The sequence below is a fragment of the Salvelinus fontinalis genome, chromosome 5 (genome assembly GCF_029448725.1).
Source record: "Salvelinus fontinalis isolate EN_2023a chromosome 5, ASM2944872v1, whole genome shotgun sequence".
NCBI lineage: Eukaryota > Metazoa > Chordata > Actinopteri > Salmoniformes > Salmonidae > Salvelinus > Salvelinus fontinalis.
Window position 1 is genome coordinate 10,755,777 of NC_074669.1, and position 25,025 is coordinate 10,780,801.

The following is a 25,025-nucleotide window of genomic DNA, read 5'->3' on the forward strand; positions in this document are numbered from 1 at the left end:
CTTTGCTTTGTGCACCCTGCGGACATATTTTTAATATCAGCCACATTACTAAGAAAAAGCTGCTGCACTTGCACACAAAAGCTCAGAGCGTCATGTAAATGTAGGGATTATCTTTCAAATTAGTACACCCCCCCAACTAAAACAAACTTGTCAAGTCTTGGTGACCTTGCACAGTCAGTAAAACACTGAACAAATATTTGCAAACTGTACTTCATTATTTGCATGTTCCTTCTAGTTGAATTATATAATGCTCACAGGTAACTCATGATATCATTTTGCCAAGACTGTATAAAGATTGTCTCAGGAGAAACTTCCTTTGAGACCATGGCGATTTTGGCTGCTCTAGATATTTTTCAAAGTTGGCTTTGAGACTTCATACCTTCTTTATGTAATCTTGCCTACTTGCCATCCTGATATATTTTTGATGTGTCAAGGCAACCACATAAATGTTAGGACTTGTTGATGCATTGAATATCACTTCCATCTAAACTGAGGCAAACTACTGTACATAAATCATACCCGCTACCTTACCCTTCTACACTGAACAAAAATATAAATGCAACATGTAAAGTGTTGGTCCCATATTTCATCAGCTGAAATAAAATATCCCAGAAATGTTCCATTGGCACAAAAAGCTTATTTCTCTCAAATGTTGTGCACAAATTGGTTTACATCCTTGTTAGTGAGCATTTCTCCTTTGCCAAGATAATCCACCCACCTGACAGGTGTGGCATATCAAAAAGCTGATTAGATAGCATGATCATTACACAGGCGTACCTTGTGCTGAGGACAATAAAAGGCCACTCTAAAATGTGAAGTTGTCACACAACACTGCCACAGATGTCTCAAGTTTTGAGGGAGTGTGCAATTGGCATGCCGACTGCAGGAATGTCCACCAGAGCTGTTGCCAGAGAATGTATTGATAATTTCTCTACCATAAGCCACCTCCAACATTGTTTTAAAGAATTTGGCAGTATGTCCAGCCGGCCTCACAACCGCAGACCACGTGTATGGCTTTGTATGGGCGAGTGGTTTGCTGATGTCAACGCTGTGAACACAGTGCCCCATGGTGGCGGTGGGGTTAAGGCATGGGTAGGCATAAGCTATGGACAATGAACACAATTGCATTTTATCGATGGCAATTTGAATGCACAGAGATAACATGGTGAGATACTGAGGCCCATTGTCGTGCCATTTATCTGCCTCCATCACCTCATGTTTCAGCATGATAATGCACGGCCCTATGTCGCAAGGATCTGTACACAACTCCTGGAAGCTGAAAATGTCCCAGTTCTTCCATGGCCTGCATACTCACCAGACATATCACCCATTGAGCATGTTTGGGATGCTCTGGATCGACAACAGCGTGTTCCAGTTCCTGGAAATATCCAGCAACTTCGCACAGCCATTGAAGAGGAGTGGGACATTCCACAGGTCACAATCAACAGCTCTATGCAAAGGAGATGTGTGGCGCTGTATGAGGCAAATGGCGGTCACACCAGATACCGACAGGGTTTTGTGATCCACACCCCTCCTTTTTTAAGGTGTCTGTAACCAACACATGCATATCTGTATTTCCAGTTAAGTGAAATCCATAGATTAGGGTTTAAATTGACTGATTTCCTTATATGAACTAAAATCTTTGAAATTGTTGCATGTTGCGTTTATAGTTTTGTTCAGTATTTTTTACCTCATACACATCCAACAATGCTAAACATTTCCAAAACATTCCTTTATTATAAATAAAGTATTTGTATAAAAATGTGCATGCTTAAACCATGTCATTAACAGATTTTACAACTCAAGGCTACGATTTAGTTAGCCGATACAGACAGACTCATCTTGTAATGCAGGTCAGACGACATGAGACAAGAATTTGAAATCTTCACAACCACAAAATACGTACAATTAGAATAACAACTAACAAGGTTGATCCCAACAATGTATTTTTAAATGATCTTTTAAATTAGGTTTCGTTTTCCTCTTCTGTTCACCATCCTCTTTTCGTTAAGTCTCTTGGATGGTTTGTTTACTGACCATATATATTTTTTTGTCTGCTTCTAACAGGCCCATTAGCTCTGTCTTTGAACATGAAAGAGCAGACATATTTATTTTGGCTGCCACCCTCTCAGACATCATTTTGACTCTGATCAATATCAATGTCTCATGCTTGTTTGAAGGCCCTGTCATGTGTGAATCTGACACATCCAAGTCTGCATGTGGAATTCCTCAGTAATCCTCTATTCAGAACTTCTCTCTTCAAATGGCATGGTTGGTGTAGCTGACATATGTTGTTTTGGATGATGGCACTGTAAAGACAAAGAATGGAGGTGTTAGTTTCCTAGAGGGTAGTGATTCCCTCTGTACTAATTGTATTGCTTGCATTCCTTCCCTCAATGCATTACCCCATAACCGAACAGTCTTGATGGGAATGTTGAGGCTACCATGGCTTTCTACCGGCGACCTAAACTAATACAGTTGGCTATGTGAGATTATTAAATCACTCACAATGAAGTTGAATTTTCCAGATGTATTCATGTATTAATTGGAGAAATTGTCCATACATAGGAAAAAAGCAACAAAGTTTTAGAGATCAAACTGTGCAGTCAGCACAATCGTGATAAGTAAACAACCGGATTCTTGCTTGCCTGTATGAAACTTCTGCAGACGGGCTCAGAAAGGCCTTTGATGTCTAAATCCGAGTGATGAACAGTTTTGCCTAATCAGTTCTCAGGTGTCTTTTTAACTATCGTAGATGAGAAAATACAAAACATTTTCTACAAGCTGATTTCAACAAGATATCTCAGATACTGCAGCTGTAGCTGAGGAACTGCGCTTGATTTTACTGTATGTAGAAATTCCAAAGCCTCTTGCCAAACCTGTGTTTAAAATGAACATAGGCTACACAAAAATACAATTATTGGTAAAAAAAATAAATGGGGGTGGTTGTATAATACAGTGGTTCACAAACTGTGGGGCGACACCAACAAGAGGGGTGTGAACTGTTTGTGTCATGAAAAGTGCTTGTGCCCATAGAAAGAGACAGGAGAGGCGCGGGATGTTCACCAATGCTGGAAGGCAGGCATGAGTGACAACGTTTGGAAACTCCTGGCATAATATGTTAAGGGGATCAGATCACATCTTTATACTCACTGCTGGTGTCCATGCCCTCACAGAGTTCGGTCTTCACCTCTCCGTTGGGTCGCTCTGAGGTTAGCTGGGACAGCTTGCTGGTCATGGTGGCGACAGTGACAATGGCCTTGAAGCTGCGCTTGCGCTTGGGTACGTTCTGCTCTGGGTGAAAGATGATGATGTAGACCTTGGGCATGTAGAGCAGTCCCAGGGAGACGGAGGCGCTCAGGCTGAGGGAGACGGTCAGCGTGGCTGTCTGGATGTACATCTGACGAGAGACACATGGGGGGGGGGGGGGGGGGGGGGGAAATCAGTCAATGAGTCTGAGGTGCTTCAAAGAGAGTCCTTGGAGGGGAACCTTTGTGATCCCTGACACAGCATCTTCTATCAATCCAATCATATTGCATCACATTTTAGATTTGATTTGGCATGGCACAGAGTGCATGCACTTTACCCCTACTTACATGTACAAATTACCTCGACTAACCTGTACCCCCGCACATTGACTCGGTGCCGGTACCCCCTGTATATAGCCTCATTATGAATACTGTTCATTGACTACAGCTCAGCGTTCAACACCATAGTTCCCACAAAGCTAATCACTAAGCTAAGGACCCTGGGACTAAACATCTCCCTCTGCAAATGGATCCTAAACTTCCTGACGGGCCACCCCCAGGTGGTAACGGTGGGCAACAACACATCTGTCACACTGATCCTCAACACGGGGGCCCTTCAGGGGTGCGTGCTTAGTCCCCTCCTGAACTCCCTGTTCACCCACGACTGCGTGGCCAAGCATGACTCCAACACCATTATTAAGTTTGTTGACGGCACAAAGGTGGTAGGCCTGATCACCGACAATGATGAGATAACCTATAGGGAGGAGGTCAGAGACTTGGCAGTGTGGTGCCAGAACAACAACCTCTCCCTCAACGTGAGCAAGACAAAGGAGATGATCGTGGACTACAGGAAAAGGAGGGCCGAACAGGCCCCCATTTACATCGACTGGGCTGTACTGGAGCGGGTCAAGAGTTTCAAGATCCTTGGTGTCCACATCACCAACGAACTATCATAGTCCAAACACACCAAGAAAGCCGTGAAGAAGGCACGACAACACCTTTTCCCCCTTAGAAGACTGAAATGATTCGGAGGGCCAAGTCTAGGTCCAAAAGGCTCCTTAACAGCTTCTACCCCAAAGCTATTAGACTCTTGAACAATTTATCAAATGGCCACTTGGACTATTTGCATTGACCCCCCCTTTGTCTTTATACTGCTGTTACTCGTTGTTTATTATCTATGCATAGTCACTTTACCCCTACCCACATGTACAAATTACCTCGACTAACTTGCACCCCCGCACATTGACTCGTACCGGTACCCCCTGTATATAGCCGCATTATTGTTATTTTACTATGTTACTTTTTAACCATAGTTTATTTAGAAAGTATTTTCTTAACTCTATTTTCTTAAAACTGCATTGTTAGTTAAGGGCTTGTAAGTCAGCCTTTCACGATAAGATCCACCCCCGTTGTATTCGGCGCCTGTGATGACATTTGTTGTGATCTGATTTGTATTTCGGCAGGTGCTCTTTCCTCAGAAGACGTATTGTCAGTTTAATAGTGAGGTCCATTGAACGTACTGGGATCAAACTCAAACCAACCGTATACAACCAAGTTGCTGTTCACTTGTTATGTCGCTCTGGATAAGAGCGTCTGCTAAATGACTTAAATGTAAATGTGATGCACATGGAACGTTCAACTCACGGTACACTATTACACTATTCAGGTTTCTTATAACCACTTAAAACAAACTCATCTAACCACCAACAACCAGGTGAAGTACCCCGACCTCATGCACACACATCCAGTCTTCTCCCACCTGCTAAGCGGAAACAGTTTCCTTGACTTCTTTCCAATGTCACAGTACCACAGTGCCTGTCAAGAACCGCTGACGTAAAAACGCCTGCACCAAACAATCCTGCTAAGAGACCACCTGAGTCGTCATAGCAACAGGCTTTAGAAACGTCAACACAACTAATGGCCCTCTCATTGAGCGGTAAACCGACAGTGAGAATTCTCAGAGGGCGTTTGCTCAGCCATATCTGTACAGTTAGTGTGGTAGAGAATGAAAAGGAACTGGCAGATGGCACAGCTCCCTTGAGTCTAAAACATCTCCACAGAGGAAGCCATTCCATCACACATAAAGCTATTATTAGGAAAATGTCTAGTAGACATCTAAGCATAAAGCCATTTAGAGGGCCTTTAGACAAACATCTAGGAATTTTTTATATAGTGACAAAAAAGTTTATATTACTCAATGTTGGGCGTAGATTTCAAGGTTAACCATACTGGAGCACAAGCCATTTCTTAACCACTTATAAAGGTGATAATATTACCTGTAGCCAGCTGCCAGTACTCATTTGGGTGCCGGTACTGTTTAAATTTAAGGTGCGATAGTTTTGATACAATACTTTTGAGCTAATACTCTATAAAGAGGAGCAGGTACTCAAGCAGTAGAAACATTGAGATGCCGGTAAGTTAAGCACCATCTGTGGCTCAAACCCCTTATCATTCCCTAAGGTTATCTTAACTGAATCTTTTGGCTACAGAGTGTTTTCCAGTGAGTCACCAGTCGGGGCTGGTGGCAAGTCCTAGTTTGAACCAGTTCAACAGCCTCTTTAGATCTATAATAAGACTAATGGGGTGGGCTTCAAAAGGCAAGAGCTGAGGAACGATCACCCTCGCTTTTAGGTCAGCTAGGAATCTGGGGCATGAAGCTCAGTGACATTTACCACCAGAGACTGGCGATGTGGCCATGGCAGAGAGAGAGCCTGGCTATGTGGCAATGGCAGAGAGAGAGTGTGGCGATGTGGCCATGGCAGAGAGAGAAGAGAATGACTACTACCCACATCACAAGCACATCATGGTCATAAGCACACTGTTTTTAATGGTAGTGGGGGGAAATGGGGAGGAGTCTAACTGAAGGTACTGGTAGGTATGGGTATACTGAACATAGGTATGAGGATGATATTTATTTTTGTCATAATGTCATTAAACTGGACGTCAGTCTTCTGCTATGAAAAACAACAATATAATGATGTTGTATCACAGTCTATCATACACTCAAAAAAATGATGGGCTAAAAACTACCCAATTTGGGTTATTTGGTAACCCAGTGCTGGTTAAATAGTGGACAGAACACACACTGGGTTGTTTTGACCCAGACAGTTGTGTTGTGTGAATAACCAAACAAGTTGGGTTGATGGGATGACCTAAACATGGCTTAATTTAACCATCAGTTGTTGTTTTTTTCACCAGCAGTTGGGTCTTTTTTTATGTAATCCATAGGTTATTTTTCAGATGGCGTGGCCTATTACGGGTGTGGCTTTCATATAGTTATTTTTGGACACTCATGGAAGTAAATGTAATTCCTGTTCATCATGTTAACTTTCTACACAGCAATTGTACATTTTCCTATAATATTTTTGTGTGTAGTCTACAGTCTTGTTTAAATCCAGTTTTTCAAACCATTACTACGTTAAACCATCTTTACTTCACTCCATGAATTACCATATCTGACTTTTCTTTTTTGTGACCAACGTTTTGTATTTTTTTGTTTGTATGTATGTGTTGGGCTTTATAGATTGGTTATTTGTGTATGTTGGGGTTTAGCTGAAATTATTCTTTACAGAGTCAAGTACAGTATTTGTCCAAACCTCAATTGTTCCTTGATTAGCGCCATTCATTCTCACTGTAGATAATTTGAATGTTATAACTTGTATTATCCATTGGTGCATTGGGAGAGAGTGGGGTGATTGCCATCTAAGAGCCAACATATGTTTGTGCGGCGGTGTTGCCTGCCAGTAGTAATCGTCTTGGATTGAGATTCAAGGATCCGTCTCAGATGTGAGATACAAGGAGCAATCATTAAGTAACATACCTGATGCAATACATTGAATATTTACATTCATGCACTTCAAAATTAATTTTGTAACTTTTTCCCAGAAGCATTTAACTGCAGGGCACTCCCACATCATATGAAGGAATGTGCCTGCCTGATTTAGGGGACACAGTGAACAGTTGGGAGCAATTTCATCGTAAACCTTTCTTTGGTGTTAAATAAAGTCTGTAAACATATTCTGTTCCAGTTAAAGGGTTGTTCAAATTCACTTAGACCTGTGGACCATACTTTTTTAATGGATAACTCAGAATGAGCTTATCAAAGTTTATATATTATAGAGATCAGGCCTTTATGGAGCCCAGATAATTTAATGTGTATGTGCCTTTCAAATCTTGGAATGTTCTCAAACCGTTACTGTCCATGATATCGGCAGGTGTATGGATTCCACATTTGTATCATTGGGAGGGATGCAAAAGACTGCCCTCCTGATCGCAAGGTATTGCTTGCGCCTGGAAATATATTTCAACGTTTGGTTCAAATCAAATCAGTCACATGCGCCGAATACAACAAGTGTAGACCTTACCGTGAAATGCTTACTTACTTGTTGTATTCCTTAACCAACAGTGCAGTTCAAGAAGAGTAAAGAAAATATTTACCAAATCAATGAAATAAAACATAGAAAGAAAAAAAAAGTAACACAATAGCATAACAATAACTAGGCTATATACAGGGGGTAGTGGTACCAAGTCATTGTGCAGGGCTACAAGTTAGTTGAGGTAGTTTGTACATGTATGTAGGGGTGAAGTGACTATGCACAGATAATAAACAGCGAATAGCAGCATTGTACAAAACAAATGGAGGGGGGGTGTCAATGTAAATATTCCGGTGGCCATTTGATTAATTGTTCAGCAGTCTTATGGCTTGGGGGTAGAAGCTGTTAAGGAGTCTTTTGGTCCTAGACTTGGCGCTCCGGTACCACTTGCCGTGCGGTAGCAGAGAAAGCAATCTATGACTTGGGTACCTGGAGTCTCTGACAATTTTAAGGGCTTTCCTCTGACACTGCCTATTATATACTGTAGGTCCTGGATGGCAGGAAGCTTGGCTCCATTGATGTACTGGGCTGTACGCATTACCCTCTGTAGCGCCTTACGGTCAGATGCCGAGCAGTTGCCATACCAAGTGGTAATGCAACCGGTCAGGATGCTCTCGATGGTGCAGCTGTAGAACCTTTTGAGGATCTGGGAACCCATGCCGAATCTTCAAATCAAATCAAACTCTATTTGTCACATGTGCCGAATACAACAAGTGTAGACCTTACCGTGAAATCCTTACTTAAAAGCCCTTATTAACCAACAGTGCAGTTCAAGAAGAGTTAAGAAAATATTTACCAAATAAAGTAAAGTAAAAAGTAACATAACAACATAACAATAACGCGGCTATACACAGGAGGTACCGGTACCAAGTCAGTGTGTGGGGGTACAGGTTAGAGGTCATTTGTACATGTAAGAAGGGGTGAAGTGACTATGCATAGATTATAAACAGCGAGTAGCAGCAGTATACAAAACAAATGGAGGGGGGGTCAATGTAGTAGTCAATTTGATTAATTGTTCAGCAACTGGGATATTAGTGCATCTACTGAGGTCGGATTGAATTGATTTGAGTGTTCTGTTAACATTTCTAGCAATGGTTTTATTTAAGAAAGGAAATCTATCTATTCCCAAATATTTAAAATGGGAAACTATTAGGATGGAGCCCTCCATCGTGGTCTTTAGAGGCATTAGGTAGGGCATATTTGGCTCCAGTCAAAATGTTGTTAATCATTATGAATGAATTCAATTCAGTTTCAAATTGTTCACAGAAAGTACGTTTTTTTGTAAGGAAATATTAAAGCGCCATGGCTCTTTAAGGAGATTCTGATATAGAGTATGTAGCTGGCAGTAATAAGCATGATGATCAGATAGGTTCATATGCTGAATTTCTATTTTCTTGATTAAATAAAATAAAGGAGTAGATAAGAGTACAAAATCGATTCTGGAGAATGTTTTGTGCTGGTTTGAATGGAAAGTGTACTCGTTTGCTTTAGGGATATGAGCTTACCAGGCATCAATGAGGTTGTAATCAGAGAGTATATGTTGGAGAACCTTGGTTGCCTGTAGATTGTAGAAGATTGTAGAAGCTTGACCGACTTTCAGTATTCTGCCAAGCAGGTCTGTGATGTGATATGATATGTGTAAGCTATCACAAATATATCAGCTGTTTTGCTCTTTTCACTCCTATCAAATTATTTTTCTAGCTTTTTCTAAAGTCTCTGAAAGTGGCGATTAGCTTTGGTCCACTGCATATCCCGTTCTCATATGCCTTGAACTTGTCGAAAGAAAGTCGATAAGAAAAAACGTGGCTGTTGCCTCCATCCATAGCTATCACTTAAGCTCCAGTTTTATATTCCCTGAAACGAGAGGTTGCCCTGGGTCACATGACAGAGAACATATCAGTTTTCACTGAGAAGATGCGGTGAAACTTTACTTTCAGCAAATGTGCTCTTTCTCACAGGTTCCAGGACAAAATGCAAGGCATACTAACACCAAACATGACAGCTTTTGATTAACTAATCATATTTTGGCATTGCTATACTTTATAGGGCTTTGAAGAGTTTCCCAGCATAATGTAAATTCATACCATAAACTCGATGTCTCTCTGCCTGGCGCTCAGACGGATTGGGGTTAAGCCCTTGTGACAGACCAGCATCCTGTCCAGGTGGTGTACCTCAAGCTGCCTCAGACTACAGATCCAATAACAGAGGACAATCCTATACTGAATCATACAGTGCATGGAGATGACGTCTAGTAGGCTACTGCATGAAACTATGAAAGCCGAAGACGAGTAGGCTAATGGATTTATGGGGAGTGGATAACCTAATTAGACCATGTCTGCCATGAACCTAAACAGGCTTGTAGAAATGTAATCTCTGCACACTGGTGACATTTATAACAACTTACTTATGATAGGAACCCAAGTCAGGATGTTATGTAAATTCGGATGAGGAAACAAAGTAACTGAGAATAACCGTCTGAAGGATCATGCTTATGAAATGGTTTATGGACATATATTAGGCTTAGTCATACACACGATAAATGCAATGCACCCCTTACAACATGTGAATATTGACATTGAAGCGACAGCATAAGCTCAAAACAACAATGTTTTCTGTAGCCTCTTCACTCCGGGAGACCTGTACATTGGATTGGTCTCCCGTCGCTGAAGGCGACATCCCGGATCCACAAAAACATATTTACTAGCTCTAGTTGACCTATTTCACAGAAACTTTTCCCGTCACCGAGGGCAAATCTATAATCCAGAATGCTTTACCAGTCATTTCAGGGTATTTTAATCTGAGGGATAAACAACCAATAGGGTGCAACCATAAAAACTTTAGTGGGTGCAACCATGACAACTAGTAGAAGGTGGGCAATCTCAGCCATGGAATGTGCACTCGCCCAACACATCACCTTGTGATGAGAGTTGTAGTGACAAGCATCTGTTTCTAAAATGACAAGAGCTGGGGCATTTATCCAGCTTGATCTGATCAATGAGAAAGACTGTTAATCATGGTCGTGTGCTATATAAGCATTATTTTATGTCAGGTTTTGGCCAGGATTGTTCTGGTTTTTGTCACTAGATGTCCCCATTGCACCTTTTTTGAACCTTTTGTTTTTTCCTTGCTCTATTATTGTTTGCACCTGTGTGTTGTTCCCCTGTTAGTATTTAAACCCTGTGTGTTCCTCAGTTCTTTGCTCAGTGTTTGTACGTTAGCACCCAGCCCCAGCCCTGCTGTTAACTTTTTCTCTTGTTGGAGTTTCCAGAGGTTCTCTGGTATTGTTCTTGTTTATTTTGGATTAGTCTTTTGAGGTTTGTTTTTTCCCTTGCTGTTCTTACCACTTTGTGGATTTTCTTTGTATTTTGGAAGATATCTATTTTTGTCTCTTGGCTTTTGTTTTGGACGTTGTGGATTTATATTTTTGCCGGAAGATCTTTCCTTTGATTAAACCACCGTCTCTAGTACTGCTGTGTCTGCCTCATCTTCTGCCTCATTATTAGTGACTTTCTCACACTGGGTCCTGACAATTTTATATATTTTTTCAGGGACACCAATCATACCGGTATTCTCTATTGACATTTAACCATGTGTGTCAGTAATTCACAATTGGAATAGGACTGCTGGAGAACAATAGGGTGTCTCTTTTTATTTAACTAGGCAAGTCAGTTAAGAACAAATTCTTATTTACAATGACTGTCTACCCCGGCCAAACCCAGACGACATTGGGCCAATTGTGCGCCGCCAATTGTGCGCAGTCTGGATTTGAACCAGGGTCTGTAGTGACGCCTCTTGCATTGAGATGTAGTGCCTTAGACCACTGCCCCACTCGGGAACCCTAGACAGTGCAACTCTTAGGACAGTGCAACTTAAGCGGCATTACTTTTCTGAAATATGAAAAGGCTATTATGCTTTGTTCCCCCTTTTTCCCAATTCCACAAATATAGAGTTTGATACAGTGGGGAGAACAAGTATTTGATACACTGTCGATTTTGCCTATTTTCCTACTTACAAAGCATGTAGAGGTCTCTAATTTTTATCATAGGTACACTTCAACTGTGAGAGACGGAATCTAAAACAAAAATCCAGAAAATCACATTGTATGATTTTTAAGTAATTAATTTGCATTTTATTGCATGACATAAGTATTTGATACATCAGAAAAGCAGAACTTACCTGCAAAATCGGCAGTGTATCAAATACTTGTTCTCACCACTGTATGTGGTGTTTTGCAGTCCTCTAAAAAAGGGATTTCTGTAGAGGTGATTTTTCAATGGCCAGTGAGGCTCGTTAATTCTCTAAAGATTAATAAGGTAGTATTCTACACTGTTTAACTTCTCTAGAGTAGGGGGCAGCATTCGGAATTTTGGATGAAATGCATGCCCAAATTAAACTGCCTGCATCTCGGGCCCAGAATATATGATATGCATTTAACTGGTAGATTTGGATAAACACTCTAAAGTTTCCAAAACTGTTAAAATAGCGTCTGTGAATATAACAGAACTGATTTGGCAGGCGAAAACCTGAGAAAAATCCATTCAGGAAGTAGTTTTCTATTCAATGCCAATACAGTATCCATTGACTTAGGACTCAAATTGCAGTTTCTATGCCTTCCACTAGATGTCAACAGTCTTCAGAAATTGTTTCAGGCTTGTATTCTGAAAAATTAAGAACTAAGAGCAGTCTGAATGAGTGGACCCTGCCGGGTCACAGAGCTTTTTCATGCGCGAGACCGAGAGAGTGCGTTTCTTGTTTACCTTTTAAATTGACGACGTTATTGTTAGGTTGAAATATTATTGATTATTTAGGCTAAAAACAACCTGAGGTTTAAATATAAACATCGTTTGACATGTTTCTATGAACTTTACGGATACAATTAGGATTTTTTGACTTCCTGTTTTGACTGCGTTTGAGCCTGTGGATTACTGAAGAAAACGCCCGAACAAAACAGAGGTTTTTTGCGTATAAAGAGACTTTATCGAACAAAATGAAAATTTATTGAGTAAATTAATGTCTGCTGAGTGCAACCATATGAAGATCATCAAAGGTAAGGGATTAATTTTATCTCTATTTCTAAATTGTGTAACTGTTCTACCTGGCTGGCTACTGTTTGTAATGATTTGTCTAGTGGGCTATGTTCTCAAATAATCGTAAGGTATGCTTTCGCCGTAAAGCATTTTTTAAATCTGACACCGTGGTTGGATTCACAAGCAGTTAATCTTTAAACCTATGTAAAATATGTTTTGTTTTCTTAATTTTTATAATGAGTATTTCTGTATTTGAATTTGGCGCCCAGCAGTTTCACTGGCTGTTGAAGAGGTGGGACGCTATCGTCTCACGTGCCCAAGAGAGGTTAAGACCTGGAGAGCTTTTCTGTCTTGAGGCAAAATCATCAACCATCAATCTATTAATAGGTGGTGAGTTTTATACATCATGTTCAGTGCTACAGTGAGGACGTGCAAGATGGAAACTTGGAGTTGAATTGTGAAATATTCTTGACACAACAGAATTCCATTCATCCACTGATTTTGTCACATCTGCTCCCGCTACGCCCTCTGGTGTTCATCCGGTGTCTTCTTGACCTCCAGTTACTCCCCATGTACACTCTCTCTCTCCCTCTCCCTCTGTGTGATTGTGTGGTTGGAGACAGGTATGCTGGAGTCAGAGCAGATCCCTACCAGCTGCAACCTGTTCCATAGTCAAGACCTCAACAAATACCACTTCCACCCTGCTGGATTGTAATCTCTGCTCAGTCAGTTCATGACTCTAGACATTTATTATTACTCAAGATCCTGTTACTCTGCTGTGCCTGTTTCCCTGCCTGACACCGTTTATCCTCTCATTGCAGTTACCGCTCTTTCTCTGGCATCTGTCTCCTGTTCCACATCTCACCACCCAACTACCTTGCTCTGGATTTTACTCACCACCACTACCTTGGATTCCCCTCAGGACCTGTTAACCCTGTTCTACTCAGCTAACTCCAACCTCAGTCTCCACATCTAGTTTTTCTGCAACTCATCCGAGCTACCCCGGATCTGCACTCCATATCTCTCTGTGCAACAATACATATTTTGGTTCATTCATCACTGTTTCCTCATCTGAGTCTGTTCTTGGGTTCCCCTGTGTCGTTCCGCTTAACAGATGTTATGTTCCTGTAGGTTTATGCACTGTATCATTCATTCTATTAGCATATGTTTACACTAGGTACTGTAGAAGTGGGATTGGTGCATCTGTTCCTAAAGAAGGGGTGACAGAAAAGTCAATACCTTTAGCCACGGCTGTGTTTCTTACTTCAGAGCTAAGCAGACACAACATATTACATATCAAATAATACAAAAAAGAATAAAAGATCAAGGTGTTGGTAATGTTTCTCACAGCCTCTGTAAATAACCCAGCCGCTGTAAACAACCCAGCCGCTGTAAACAACCCAGCCTCTGTAAACAACCCAGCCTCTGTAAACAACCCAGCCTCTGTAAACAACCCAGCCTCTGTAAACAACCCAGCCTCTGTAAACAACCCAGCCTCTGTAAACAACCCAGCCTCTGTAAACAACCCAGCCTCTGTAAACAACCCAGCCTCTGTAAACAACCCAGCCTCTGTAAACAACCCAGCCTCTGTAAACAACCCAGTCTCTGTAAACAACCCAGTCTCTGTAAACAACCCAGTCTCTGTAAACAACCCAGCCGCTGTAAACAACCCAGTCTCTGTAAACAACCCAGTCTCTGTAAACAACCCAGCCTCTGTAAACAAACCAGCCTCTGTAAACAACTCAGTCTCTGTAAACAACCCAGTCTCTGTAAACAACCCAGTCTCTGTAAATATCATGGTAGACACAATTCCCTGTAGCTTGTATATTTTATAAACGTATATATTACTAGCTCAATTTGATAGAATACATTAATATGTTACTTGTGTTATAAGTTCCTTTGATAGACTACATTCATATGTTACTTGTGATATAAGGTCATTTGATAGACTCCATATGTTACTTGTGGAATAAGGTTCTTTGCAAATCTGAGTCTGTGATTCACAACACTACTAGTTCAACCATTCTGTATTATAAAAGCAGAACATTTTACCAAGCCCAAATCATGTTTCAACCATTCTGTATTATACTAGCAGAACGTTTTACAGAGCCCAAATCATGTTTCAACCATTAAAGGTTTAGAAGACGAGCTGTCCTTGAACTAATACTTTATTAGATAGAGAATGCAATCTTTATTATCTTATTAAATAATAAATATGGCTCTCACCTGCATTGCCAGCAACTCCCCTCTTCTTACCACTTTGCCCAGAAAGCCACATTGAGAAACTGATGACCAAGAGTCACCTGCAATTCTACAATTTCAGGCAGTGCTCAAAACCTTGTCACTAACAGTGTCATGTCCAATTACTTAAATTGGTTGTGTGACATGATGGTCAATAGGGTCCTTCTCTCCCTGAAGAAAGTGAGCATATCTGATCAATATCTCAATACTCTTAAACTCATGTGGGATTTTCGGAAGACAACAGAATACCACAGGCACCATAGGGACTTTGGTCTGCTACTGTACGTCGCTCCCTACAGACTGCAACAGGTTCGACTAATAAAGATACAAAATAATGAGGTATAATCACCATCTGGGAAAACAGTTATGGGTACACTTAAGAGACTTCAAAAATAATAACTCGTTTTTATTATTTATTTGGTCCACAGTAAGTTGCTCCCATGGGGTAGACTATAATAAGCTTAACAATGAATAGTAATGATTCTAAACCATTTGTTTTCTTACATGAAATTGGAACAGCATTACATTAATTTATTAGGACTGTGTATGGCTTGGCTAGTTAAGACCTTCTATAATGCAACTATAGTTTGCAATATTTGTGACCTAAGTAAGCCAATATTCAGCTTTGAAAGGCCTGGCTACATCTGCTGCTACTCAAAGCCTGGGTGAAATGTTCCACTGTTTTAATGTGGATCCATAAAGAGGTCTACACTGAATGCATTGGAGGCTATATAAAAACAACCAAATATGCTACATTACTGTCATGGTTTCTGTGTTGATCATTAGTAACGCCTTAATTGTTGCAGACCAACCATTGTTTCAAGACATCCAAAAAAACTGTAACGATGTGACAGAACTTCACAAGAAACTCACAAGAGTTTCCTGAACTCACAAGAAAACTGTGCTAATGAGATCTGGCCCAAAAATAGTGGGGAAGAAAACAAAGTCTTTCTTCACTCAGCTACTCAATTTAAAAGACTGACGCAGCTTTCAGTAAAAAACTTCAATGGAAAAATCCCTCTTTGAAGTCATCCATCTAGCAACCTATATCCAGCAACCTATCTATGGTAGCCTTTGAAATCATCCATCTAGCAGCCTATCTACGGTAACCTTTGAAATCATCCATCTAGCAGCCTATCTACGGTAACCTTTGAAATCATATGAAATTGTCCAGTTTGCTGTAGAATTTGGACCAATTGAAAGTATTGCCATGGGATTTGCTAGGTCGTGATGTGTGGCATAACACTGACTGACATTGTGCATTGTAGGCCTAATCCTATAGATGGGTTAGCTGACAACGTCACGAAAACGATGAGCACGCTTCAATGGGGCAGACGTCCGTGTGTTGTTTGATTCTGGATGGCCAGACAGCTGGCAACAATGACAAGCTGCTGCCACGTGGAGAATCATAGGTGGCCCGTTTCAGCTAGTTTTATCTTGTTCTTGATACCATTTCTTGTTTTGAGGTGTTTTGGCTGATGTCACGTGCTAATATGCTAATATGACAAAAATTCGAAGTAGTTTACCAACAACTGTAACGATGTACTTGAGAGACAACAAGTGCTCATTATGCAAATGTATCTATGTTTTCAATAAACATTGGAGACAAAATATAGTTTACATGTCAACTATCTAAGCCAACCCTGTCTGTTTTGCCCCCTAGTTGCGCATACGTCAGTCTTGTTGCTAAACAACCAACTCATCTATGGAATGACAAAATAGGCAATATGAAGATTGAGAGAGACGTTCCTCAGCTTATTTACAGATACCATTCTTCCCAAGTGTGACTGATAGCCGTCGCACTTCCCCGCAAATCATATGCAGCGTTCTAATTGTAAAAATAGTCCAGAACAACCATATCATTAGCAATTTAATTCCACATGTCATTACATGACCAACAGTCAGTGCAGAGAATGGAAGTGAGGGTAGTTAATTAAATTGAGTGGCTAGTAAACTCTAGGGGTCAAAATAATTACTGACCTTAAGTGAGATCACGACACAGACCACAGACTCTTTCCATTTTCTACCAACTCTTATCACCAAAGAGCCTCTGAGATTCACAGCATATTAGCCAATTCCACACAATAGATTACTCACAATTACACTGTAGACCCCTCAAATTCAAATCTGGACCTTGAAGCCAGTTCCACTGCTTTTCTCATCCTTCCCCTCTAATCTTTGGACTGATTTAGACCTGGGACACCAAGTGTGTGCAATTCATTATCAGGTAGAACAGAAAACCAGCAGGCTCCGGACATCGTTGGGTAAGATTTGAATACCCCCAATGTAGGTGTATTAAATACAAACACGATCAAAACAGACTCACCCTTTCTGCCGACTGTGCCGTCCCAAAGAAGATGGGTATAAATGCTAACCAAATAATGCAGGTAGTGTACATAGTAAATCCAATAGGCTTGGCCTCGTTGAAGGTCTCTGGCACTCCCCTGGTCTTGATGGCATAAACAGTACATGTGACCATCAACAGGATACTGTATCCAAGCGAGCAGATGAGTGAGAGGTCTGAGATGTCACACTTGAGCACCCCGCGGGCGTTCTCAGGGTCCTGCGTGCGCTGCTCGCCATAGTCCACTACCGTGTGCGGCGGGTCGGCAGCGAACCACACAAACACGCCCATTAACTGAACTGAGATCAGGCTGAAGGTGATGACCAGCTGGGAGGCCGGGGAGATGAACCGCGGTGCAGTCACAGCCTTCTTGCCCTGCTCGAAGATGCGGTGGATGCGGTTGGTTTTGGTAAGCAAAGCAGCGTAGCTGAAGCACATCCCCAGGCCCAGGAAAATGCGCCTAAAGGAGCAAACGGCAACGTCAGGGGCTGCGATCATGGGGAAGGTGATCGCATAGCACAGGAAGATACCTGTGAGCAAAACATAGCTCATCTCTCGGCCTGATGCTCGGACAATGGGCGTGTCGTGGTAACGAACAAAGGTGACAATGACGAAGGTGGTAGCCAGAATGCCCAGGACAGAGATAAAGACTGGCAACACTGCCCAGGGAGAGTGCCACTCCAGCTTGATGATGGGGATAGGTTGGCACCCGGTGCGGTTCTGGTCAGGGCGTTGCTCATACGGGCACAGCTCACACATGAACTCACAGGCCTGGAAGTGGTAGCCCTCACAGCGCTCGCAGTGCCAGCAACATGGTACTCCCTTCACCACCTTCTTTCTCTCTCCCATCTTGCAGGGCAGGCTGCACACAGAGGCGGGCACAGAGGGGTCTCCACTGGTCCACTGCATGGCATCCATCTGAGGGGGGCAGAATATGACATTGATCTTAAAAATGGGCAAGAGCTAAAAGAAGATGACTCAATAACATTGACTTAATTTATCAACATCATCATTGTTATCATCATCATCATCCTCATTAAATTAAGTCAAATCTCTCTCTTTCAATTTTGGCAAATTAGTTAAATGAATTGTATATGACAGTTTTTTTTACAGATATTGGAGAAAATGTGTCCCCATGGAAGTAAATGTTATTTTTAACAACATTCTTAAGACTTGGATACAATAACATTTGGCAGAGACAAAGCAGTGACGTAACATTGAAGGAAAGTGGAGTAACGTCAATCATCCTTACATTTAGGTATAGCTGGTCGGTCCAGTGGCCGATGACCTTGTACTCTGCTGTTGATCTGTTGTTGATCTGGTACTGAAAGATGTCGTAGCGTCCTGGAGCATCGCCATTCTCATTAAATGTGACAGGAGTCCCAGCACTTCCTGTAAAACAGGAAGCTCACTGCAGTCAAAATTCAGTTTTTCCTGTTTTTTGTATCATATTGTACAATAGGTGATGAAACTAACACCGATAAAGTGTGAAGAAATGTGATCAGTGTTATTTCCTGATAGATGCTGGTTGAAAATACAATATACACAGGACCTTCTATTCAGCAGTTTTGCATGGGCGGTAGTTTCGGCTTGTCTGATGACATCACCAGGCAATAAATTGGTTAATAGACCAATAACAAAGAGAGTTCCAAATCTCTCTGCCAATAACAGCTAGTTTTAAGTTTTCCCCTCCCCACTCAGACCACTACCAGACAGTCCTTGCAAAATTCTGCTTGAGAAATATTGTTTTTGCAACAAAAAAATGTCAATATTAATGGGAAACTATTACAGTAAGGTACTTAATTGTTACCAAGGAATTATTTGATATTTATATAAAATTGGCTGCATTGGGCCTTTTAACATTACTGAAAAATGTACATACATTTAGAGAAAATATGACTGAAACAATGAACTTGGTTGTTTGTGTTATCACAACATAACATAGCTTGAGTGTTTACAAGATGCTAAATCCTCTGCTTCAAAAAAGATGGAGAATGCATTGCCATTGTTATAGTCAAGGCTCTCTTGAGATTGTTTTTCAGTGTACCTGTCACAGATACAACCAAGAAAAATGGTTTAGCCGTCACTACTGACTACAATCTACACTGCCAAAGTTCCAAATTCCTTTCAGGTAGCTATCTTGTCTCCCAGATGACCTGCCTACAGTAACACTGCTCATGTACCACCTCGTGTCCTTAAAACTCGCAAAATCCAACACAGTCGGGAAGGAAGTGGAGAGCATTATTAGAAATATACATCTCAAGAGAACCATGTATTATTACATTTTCTGCAGAGAAGTTGAGAGGATTGGGCCTGAAGTATCAGATAAGAGATCTGACTCTCCAAAACACCACCCACAACCACATTATGCTTCCTGAGTCTGTCAGTGATAAATTAATCCATTGACACACTTTCCCACATATCACCCTCTTGCCTTTGTGCGGCGGCTTGGCAGAGAGCTGCAAATTAAACAGGAAGAATAGGTCTGATTGTTTGGACATACACAGCACATCTATCTGCATCTCACTGCAATACACACAAGTCTTAATTAGGCACAGGAGGAAATCCTCCAGTCTGAAGATATCCCCTTATATTTTCATGCCCTTTCAAGTTGGCACATCATTTAAAATAAAATAAACATTATGATAAAGATCACAAGATGAGATTTCTACATTTTCATTTGTATTTTAATGACTAATGAAGGTTAGAAAATGCATGAGGAATTGGCGGCATACAAACATTTGCAATAACCAAGAATCCACGGTGATACTGTATGTTACAGAAATACTCACAGTACAATTTCATAGACATACAGTGCCTTCAGAAAGTATTCACACTCCTTGACTTTTCCCAAAATTATTTATGTGACAAGGTAGGATTAAAAATTGATTTAATTGTAATTTTTTGTCGACGATCTACACAAAATACTCAAAGTAATGTCAAAACGGAAGAAGAATTCTAACATTTTGGAAAATATTTTCTGACATATGTAAAACATTTATGAAAAATGAAACACTCATATAGCTTGATTAGATAAGTATTCAACCCCGCGTCAATACATGTTAGAATCATTGTTGGCAGAGATTAGAGCTGTGCGTCTTTCTGGGCAAGTCTCTATGAGCTTTGCATGCCTGGATTGTACAATATTTGCACATTATTCTTTAAAAGATTCTTCAAGCTCTGTCCAGTTGGTTTTGATCATTACTAGACAGTAATTTTCAAGTCTTTCTACAGATTTTCAAGCAGATTTAATTCAAAATTGTAACTAAGCCACTCAGGAACATTGTAAGCAAACTGTTTAAGGTTTTTGTCTTGCCGAAAGCACAGGAGGTTGGTCGCACCTTATTGGAGAGGATGGGCTCGTGGTCATGGCTGGAGAGGAATAGGTAGAATGGTATCAAATACATAAATCACATGGTTTGATGCCATTCCATTCGCTCTGTTCCAGCCATTACTATTAGCTGTCCTCCCCTTAGAAGCCTCTAATAACGGAAAGGTGAATTTGTCTACCAGTGTCTGTTAAAAAGGAGACTGAACCAGGTTTTCCTCTAAGATTTTGCCTGTGCTTAGCTCTATTCTGTTTCTTTTTATTCAAAAAAACTCCACGTGATGAAAAGCATACCCACAACATGATGCAGCCACCACCATGCTTGAAAATATGAAAGGGAGATACCTAGTCAGTTGTCCAACTGAATGTATTCAACTGAAATGTGTCTTCTGCATTTATCCCAACCCCTCTGAATCAGAGAGATGCGGGGGGCTGCCTTAATCGACATCCACATCTTTGGCTCTCAGGGAACAGGGGGTTAACTGCCTTGCTCAAGGGAAGAACAACAGATTTTTACCTTGTCAGCTCAGGGATTCGATACAGCAACCTTCTAGTTACTGGCCCAACACTCTAACCACTAAGCTACCTGCCACCCCAAGAGTGCTACTTATTGATATGTTTTGCTGGATTTGCCCCAAACATAACACTTTGTATTGGACATAAGGTTCATTTCTTTGACACATTTATTTTGCAATTTTACTTTAGTGCCTTATTGAAACAGGATGCATGTTTGGAATATTTGTATTCTGTACAGGCTTCCTTATTTTCACTCTGTCCTTTAGGTTAGTATTGTGGAGTAACTACAATGTTGTTGATCCATCTTCAGTTTTTTCTTATCACCTCCCTGGTCATTGTGGATGAATCTGTGTTTGAAATTCACTGCTCGGCTGAGGACCTTAAAAATAATTGTATGTGTGGGGTACAGAGATGAGGTAGTCATTCAAACATCATGTTATACAATATTATTGCACACAGAGTGAGTCCATGCAATTTATTATGTGACTTGCAAAAACAAATCCTGAACTTATTTAGGATCGCTATAACAAAAGGGTTGAATACTTATTGACTCAAGACATTTCAGCTTTTCATTTTTTATTAATTTGTAAAAATGTCTTTAAACATAATTCCACTTTGACATTATGGGGTATTGTGTGTAGGTAAGTGACACACAATCTAAATTGAATCCATTTTAAATTCAGGCAGTAACACAACAAAATGTGGAAAAAGTCAATGGGTGTGAATGCATTCTGAAGCCACTGTATACTTATTCATCTACTTAGAGTAGACATTTAGTTGACTGATAAGCCAGCAACAATTAGCTTGCTTTGCGTATCAATGCATCTGACATGATATACTGTCATATCTGTAGTTCATCTAAACTTTTGTCATATAGGTTCAAGTGATGCTACAGAATGAACCCACCTAGACTTAAACGATGACGGGCCAGTCTGACAATACCTCTGCTCTGACTCGGTCAAAAACAACAACATTAATGCTCATTCTTAACCGTTCTGCACTCCAATCAGCCCTTTGATTGTAACAAACGTGACTACATTTTTTTATACGGCGACTCTGAGGCTCTTTACATAGATGATTAGATGGTTGGGCGATGCGTTGATTGAACCAATCCCAGACATAATCACGGGTTGACCCACTCTCAAGCTTCCAATTACCCACGCAGCCTACAAAGTAGATTCCTTTAGAAACTGAATCCAGAGCAACGGCATATTGTAATGAAAGAGCAGACACCCTCAGTAATTTATGATTACTGAGTGGGCGCAGGTTTTGATTATATCCAAGTCCTACCTTCTTCAACATGAATAAATGCATGGCAAATCGCATCTGCACAGCGATGAATCACCATACCATCCTCGGGATCCAGAGCCCCCCAGCAAAATCATGTTGATATGAAGTAAAAAATATTCCCCGAATATTTCTCGATAATGATGATGGTGCGGGGCTCTGGTACCAAATCAGTCTTGCTGAATGATAAGATTGGAAATCAGCCCCAGTTACATGGTGACAACAGAGACACGGCAGAATGACAGCTTTCAACAGAATGTCGGACACTTGAAAGGCTTTCATGGGGCCAGATTAGTGCTCTCACATGGGATGCTCTCAAATCAAATCTTATTTGTCACATGCGTCAAATTCAACAGGTGTAATCCTTACCGTGAAATGCTTACTTACAAGCCCTTAACGATCCATTGTGACAGGCTGACCTGACCCTTGACATATGCAAAAAGCCCCTCCAAAACACAAAACTGTGTTCCAAGCAGTGGCATGAGAATGATATGGATGATTGTGGATGATAGTGGATGACAGTGGATGATATGGATGATAGTGGATGACAGTAGATGATAGTGGATGATAGTGGATGACTGTAAATGACAGTGGATGACAGTGGATGACAGTGGACGATAGGGGATGAAAGTGGATGATATGGATGACAAAAGAGTGAAGAATCCGCACATTGCTCTAATGCTGACAAATTGTTTGTTTATTGGTAATGTTACATTTTTTGGTATCAATGTACAGTGTCTTTGCATTTGGTATGGATGCAAATGAGCGCACCTCTCTTTCAGTGAGTTACTGTAAAAACAAAAAAAAGCCATCGCATTCATCTTTAAGTAGATCTACAGGCATTTCATTATTCTCAAAGTAGATCTACTGATGTTTCATTCATCTCAAAGTAGATCTACAGGCATTTCATTATTCTCAAAGTAGATCTACTGATGTTTCATTCATCTCAAAGTAGATCTACTGGCGTTTCATTATTCTCAAAGTAGATCTACTGATGTTTCATTCATCTCAAAGTAGATCTACTGGCGTATCATTATTCTCAAAGTAGATCTACTGGCGTTTCATTCATCTCAAACTAGATCTACAGGCGTTTCATTCATCTCAAAGTAGATCTACTGGCGTTTCATTCATCTCAAAGTAGATCTACTGGCGTTCCATTCATCTCAAAGTAGATCTACTGGCATTTCATTAATTACAGGCCACATACAAGGGTTTTACGTCCAAGATCAACCTTGGTATGGACCTTGAATTCAGCAGCTTATCACCAATGCTCCTTTCTGCCTCAAGGAATCTCAATCCAGAAGGCCAAACGCTTTACTTTATGCCTTAGGCTAGAAGCAACAGGAAGGAGAGCTTTTGTGAAAGGAATGCATTGACAGATGACATTGAACTGTAGGTGGGCTCGAGGATCTGGAAAAAAAAAGTTGCAGTAATTGCTTGTGAATTATATACTGTGTTATGCTTCATAAATGGGTTATTGTGACAACGCCTGCCAAATTCATGTCAATCTGATTTGTGCAGTCTCGAGGCTACGGCAGATAGACTTTCCCTTTTACAAAACGCTTCCGGATAGCACCGTATTAAAACAATATTTTTGATTGGTTGTTTTGTATGTCAATAAAAAAGATGGAGGAGTGTTATTTTACAGTAGGTCATGTAGAACTCTCTGACTCCGGAGACACGTCCACATTTCATTTACCTCTAAAGGAGGCCAATGTCCACACATATTTCATTTCCTCTATTGGCAGTGCAAATAAGTCATGAGAATGCCAATATATATCTCTGCTACAATTTCCCCCTTAAAGTGCCAACAGGGTCATGGTTCAAGTGTCTAATGGCAGCCCTGCTGTCAGCATGTGAGGTAAGAGTAGTCATTGTTTTATGTTCTATTAATTCAACGATTGCTATTGAATAGAACTCTGACTGAAGTGGCATTCTTTAGGACACTGACAGACAGCAGACATTAGACCTGAAAAACAGCAGTGAGAGATTTTCTAGCTTATTACAATTCATCTCCCACTATTGATTGTTTCTTGGCATCTCAGAGTGCCCAGGGTAGAGTCCTTTACGGGTCAGTTTCTAATATATACAGTATCGGACCCAATGCAGGATTCTGGCTCAGGGGTGGGAGAGGAAATTCTGCAACGAGCTACATATGGTTTGCAACCTGTCAGTGAATTAATTGAATTGTTTGTTTGTTCGTTCGTTCGTTCATTCAAATATCAAAAGGAAGGAACAAATAATGTGACACAGCAGAAAGCCCCAAAACTGAAACTGGACCCTTATCACTGTTTAGTTAAAAGTCCATGTCCAAACGAATGGACAAAATCACCCTGATGACTATTCTATTTTTCTATGCTCTAGTAATCGTGTTCTAAACAAGACACAAAAGCCTTTATATTCTGATGGTTTTATCAGAGTAAATGTTAGCATTAGAGGCAAATAGTCCTGTTTATGCTCATTCTCTATTAGCCTCCTGACACTAATCTAAAAATAAGCGTATGTATGAAGCCACTCAGGCGAATGGGAACGCGGTTGGGTTAGCAATTAGCCTCTGGCTATAGTCACATTCACTGTCGAAGCGCTGCTCAAAGCTTGGACGTCTGATTCGGTACATTTCAAACTCTGTTTACGGGTAACCCCTACACTTTGCTCCCAAAA

At 40.8% G+C, this 25,025-nt stretch overlaps 1 protein-coding gene across 1 annotated transcript in view; it reads right to left on the reverse strand.

Moving 5' to 3' along the window:
- Window positions 1-1,713: 1,713 nt before the first annotated feature.
- Window positions 1,714-25,025, reverse strand: part of grm8b (glutamate receptor, metabotropic 8b) — a 214,148-nt gene continuing 190,836 nt past the window's right edge. Inside the window, exons 8-11 of the mRNA XM_055922410.1 lie at window positions 18,486-18,625; window positions 17,216-18,151; window positions 3,154-3,400; window positions 1,714-2,309 (exon numbers count right to left, since the gene is read on the reverse strand). Coding sequence (XP_055778385.1) covers window positions 2,260-2,309; window positions 3,154-3,400; window positions 17,216-18,151; window positions 18,486-18,625 — 1,373 coding nt within the window. The 3' untranslated portion in view covers window positions 1,714-2,259. The remainder of the gene's footprint in view (window positions 2,310-3,153; window positions 3,401-17,215; window positions 18,152-18,485; window positions 18,626-25,025) is intronic.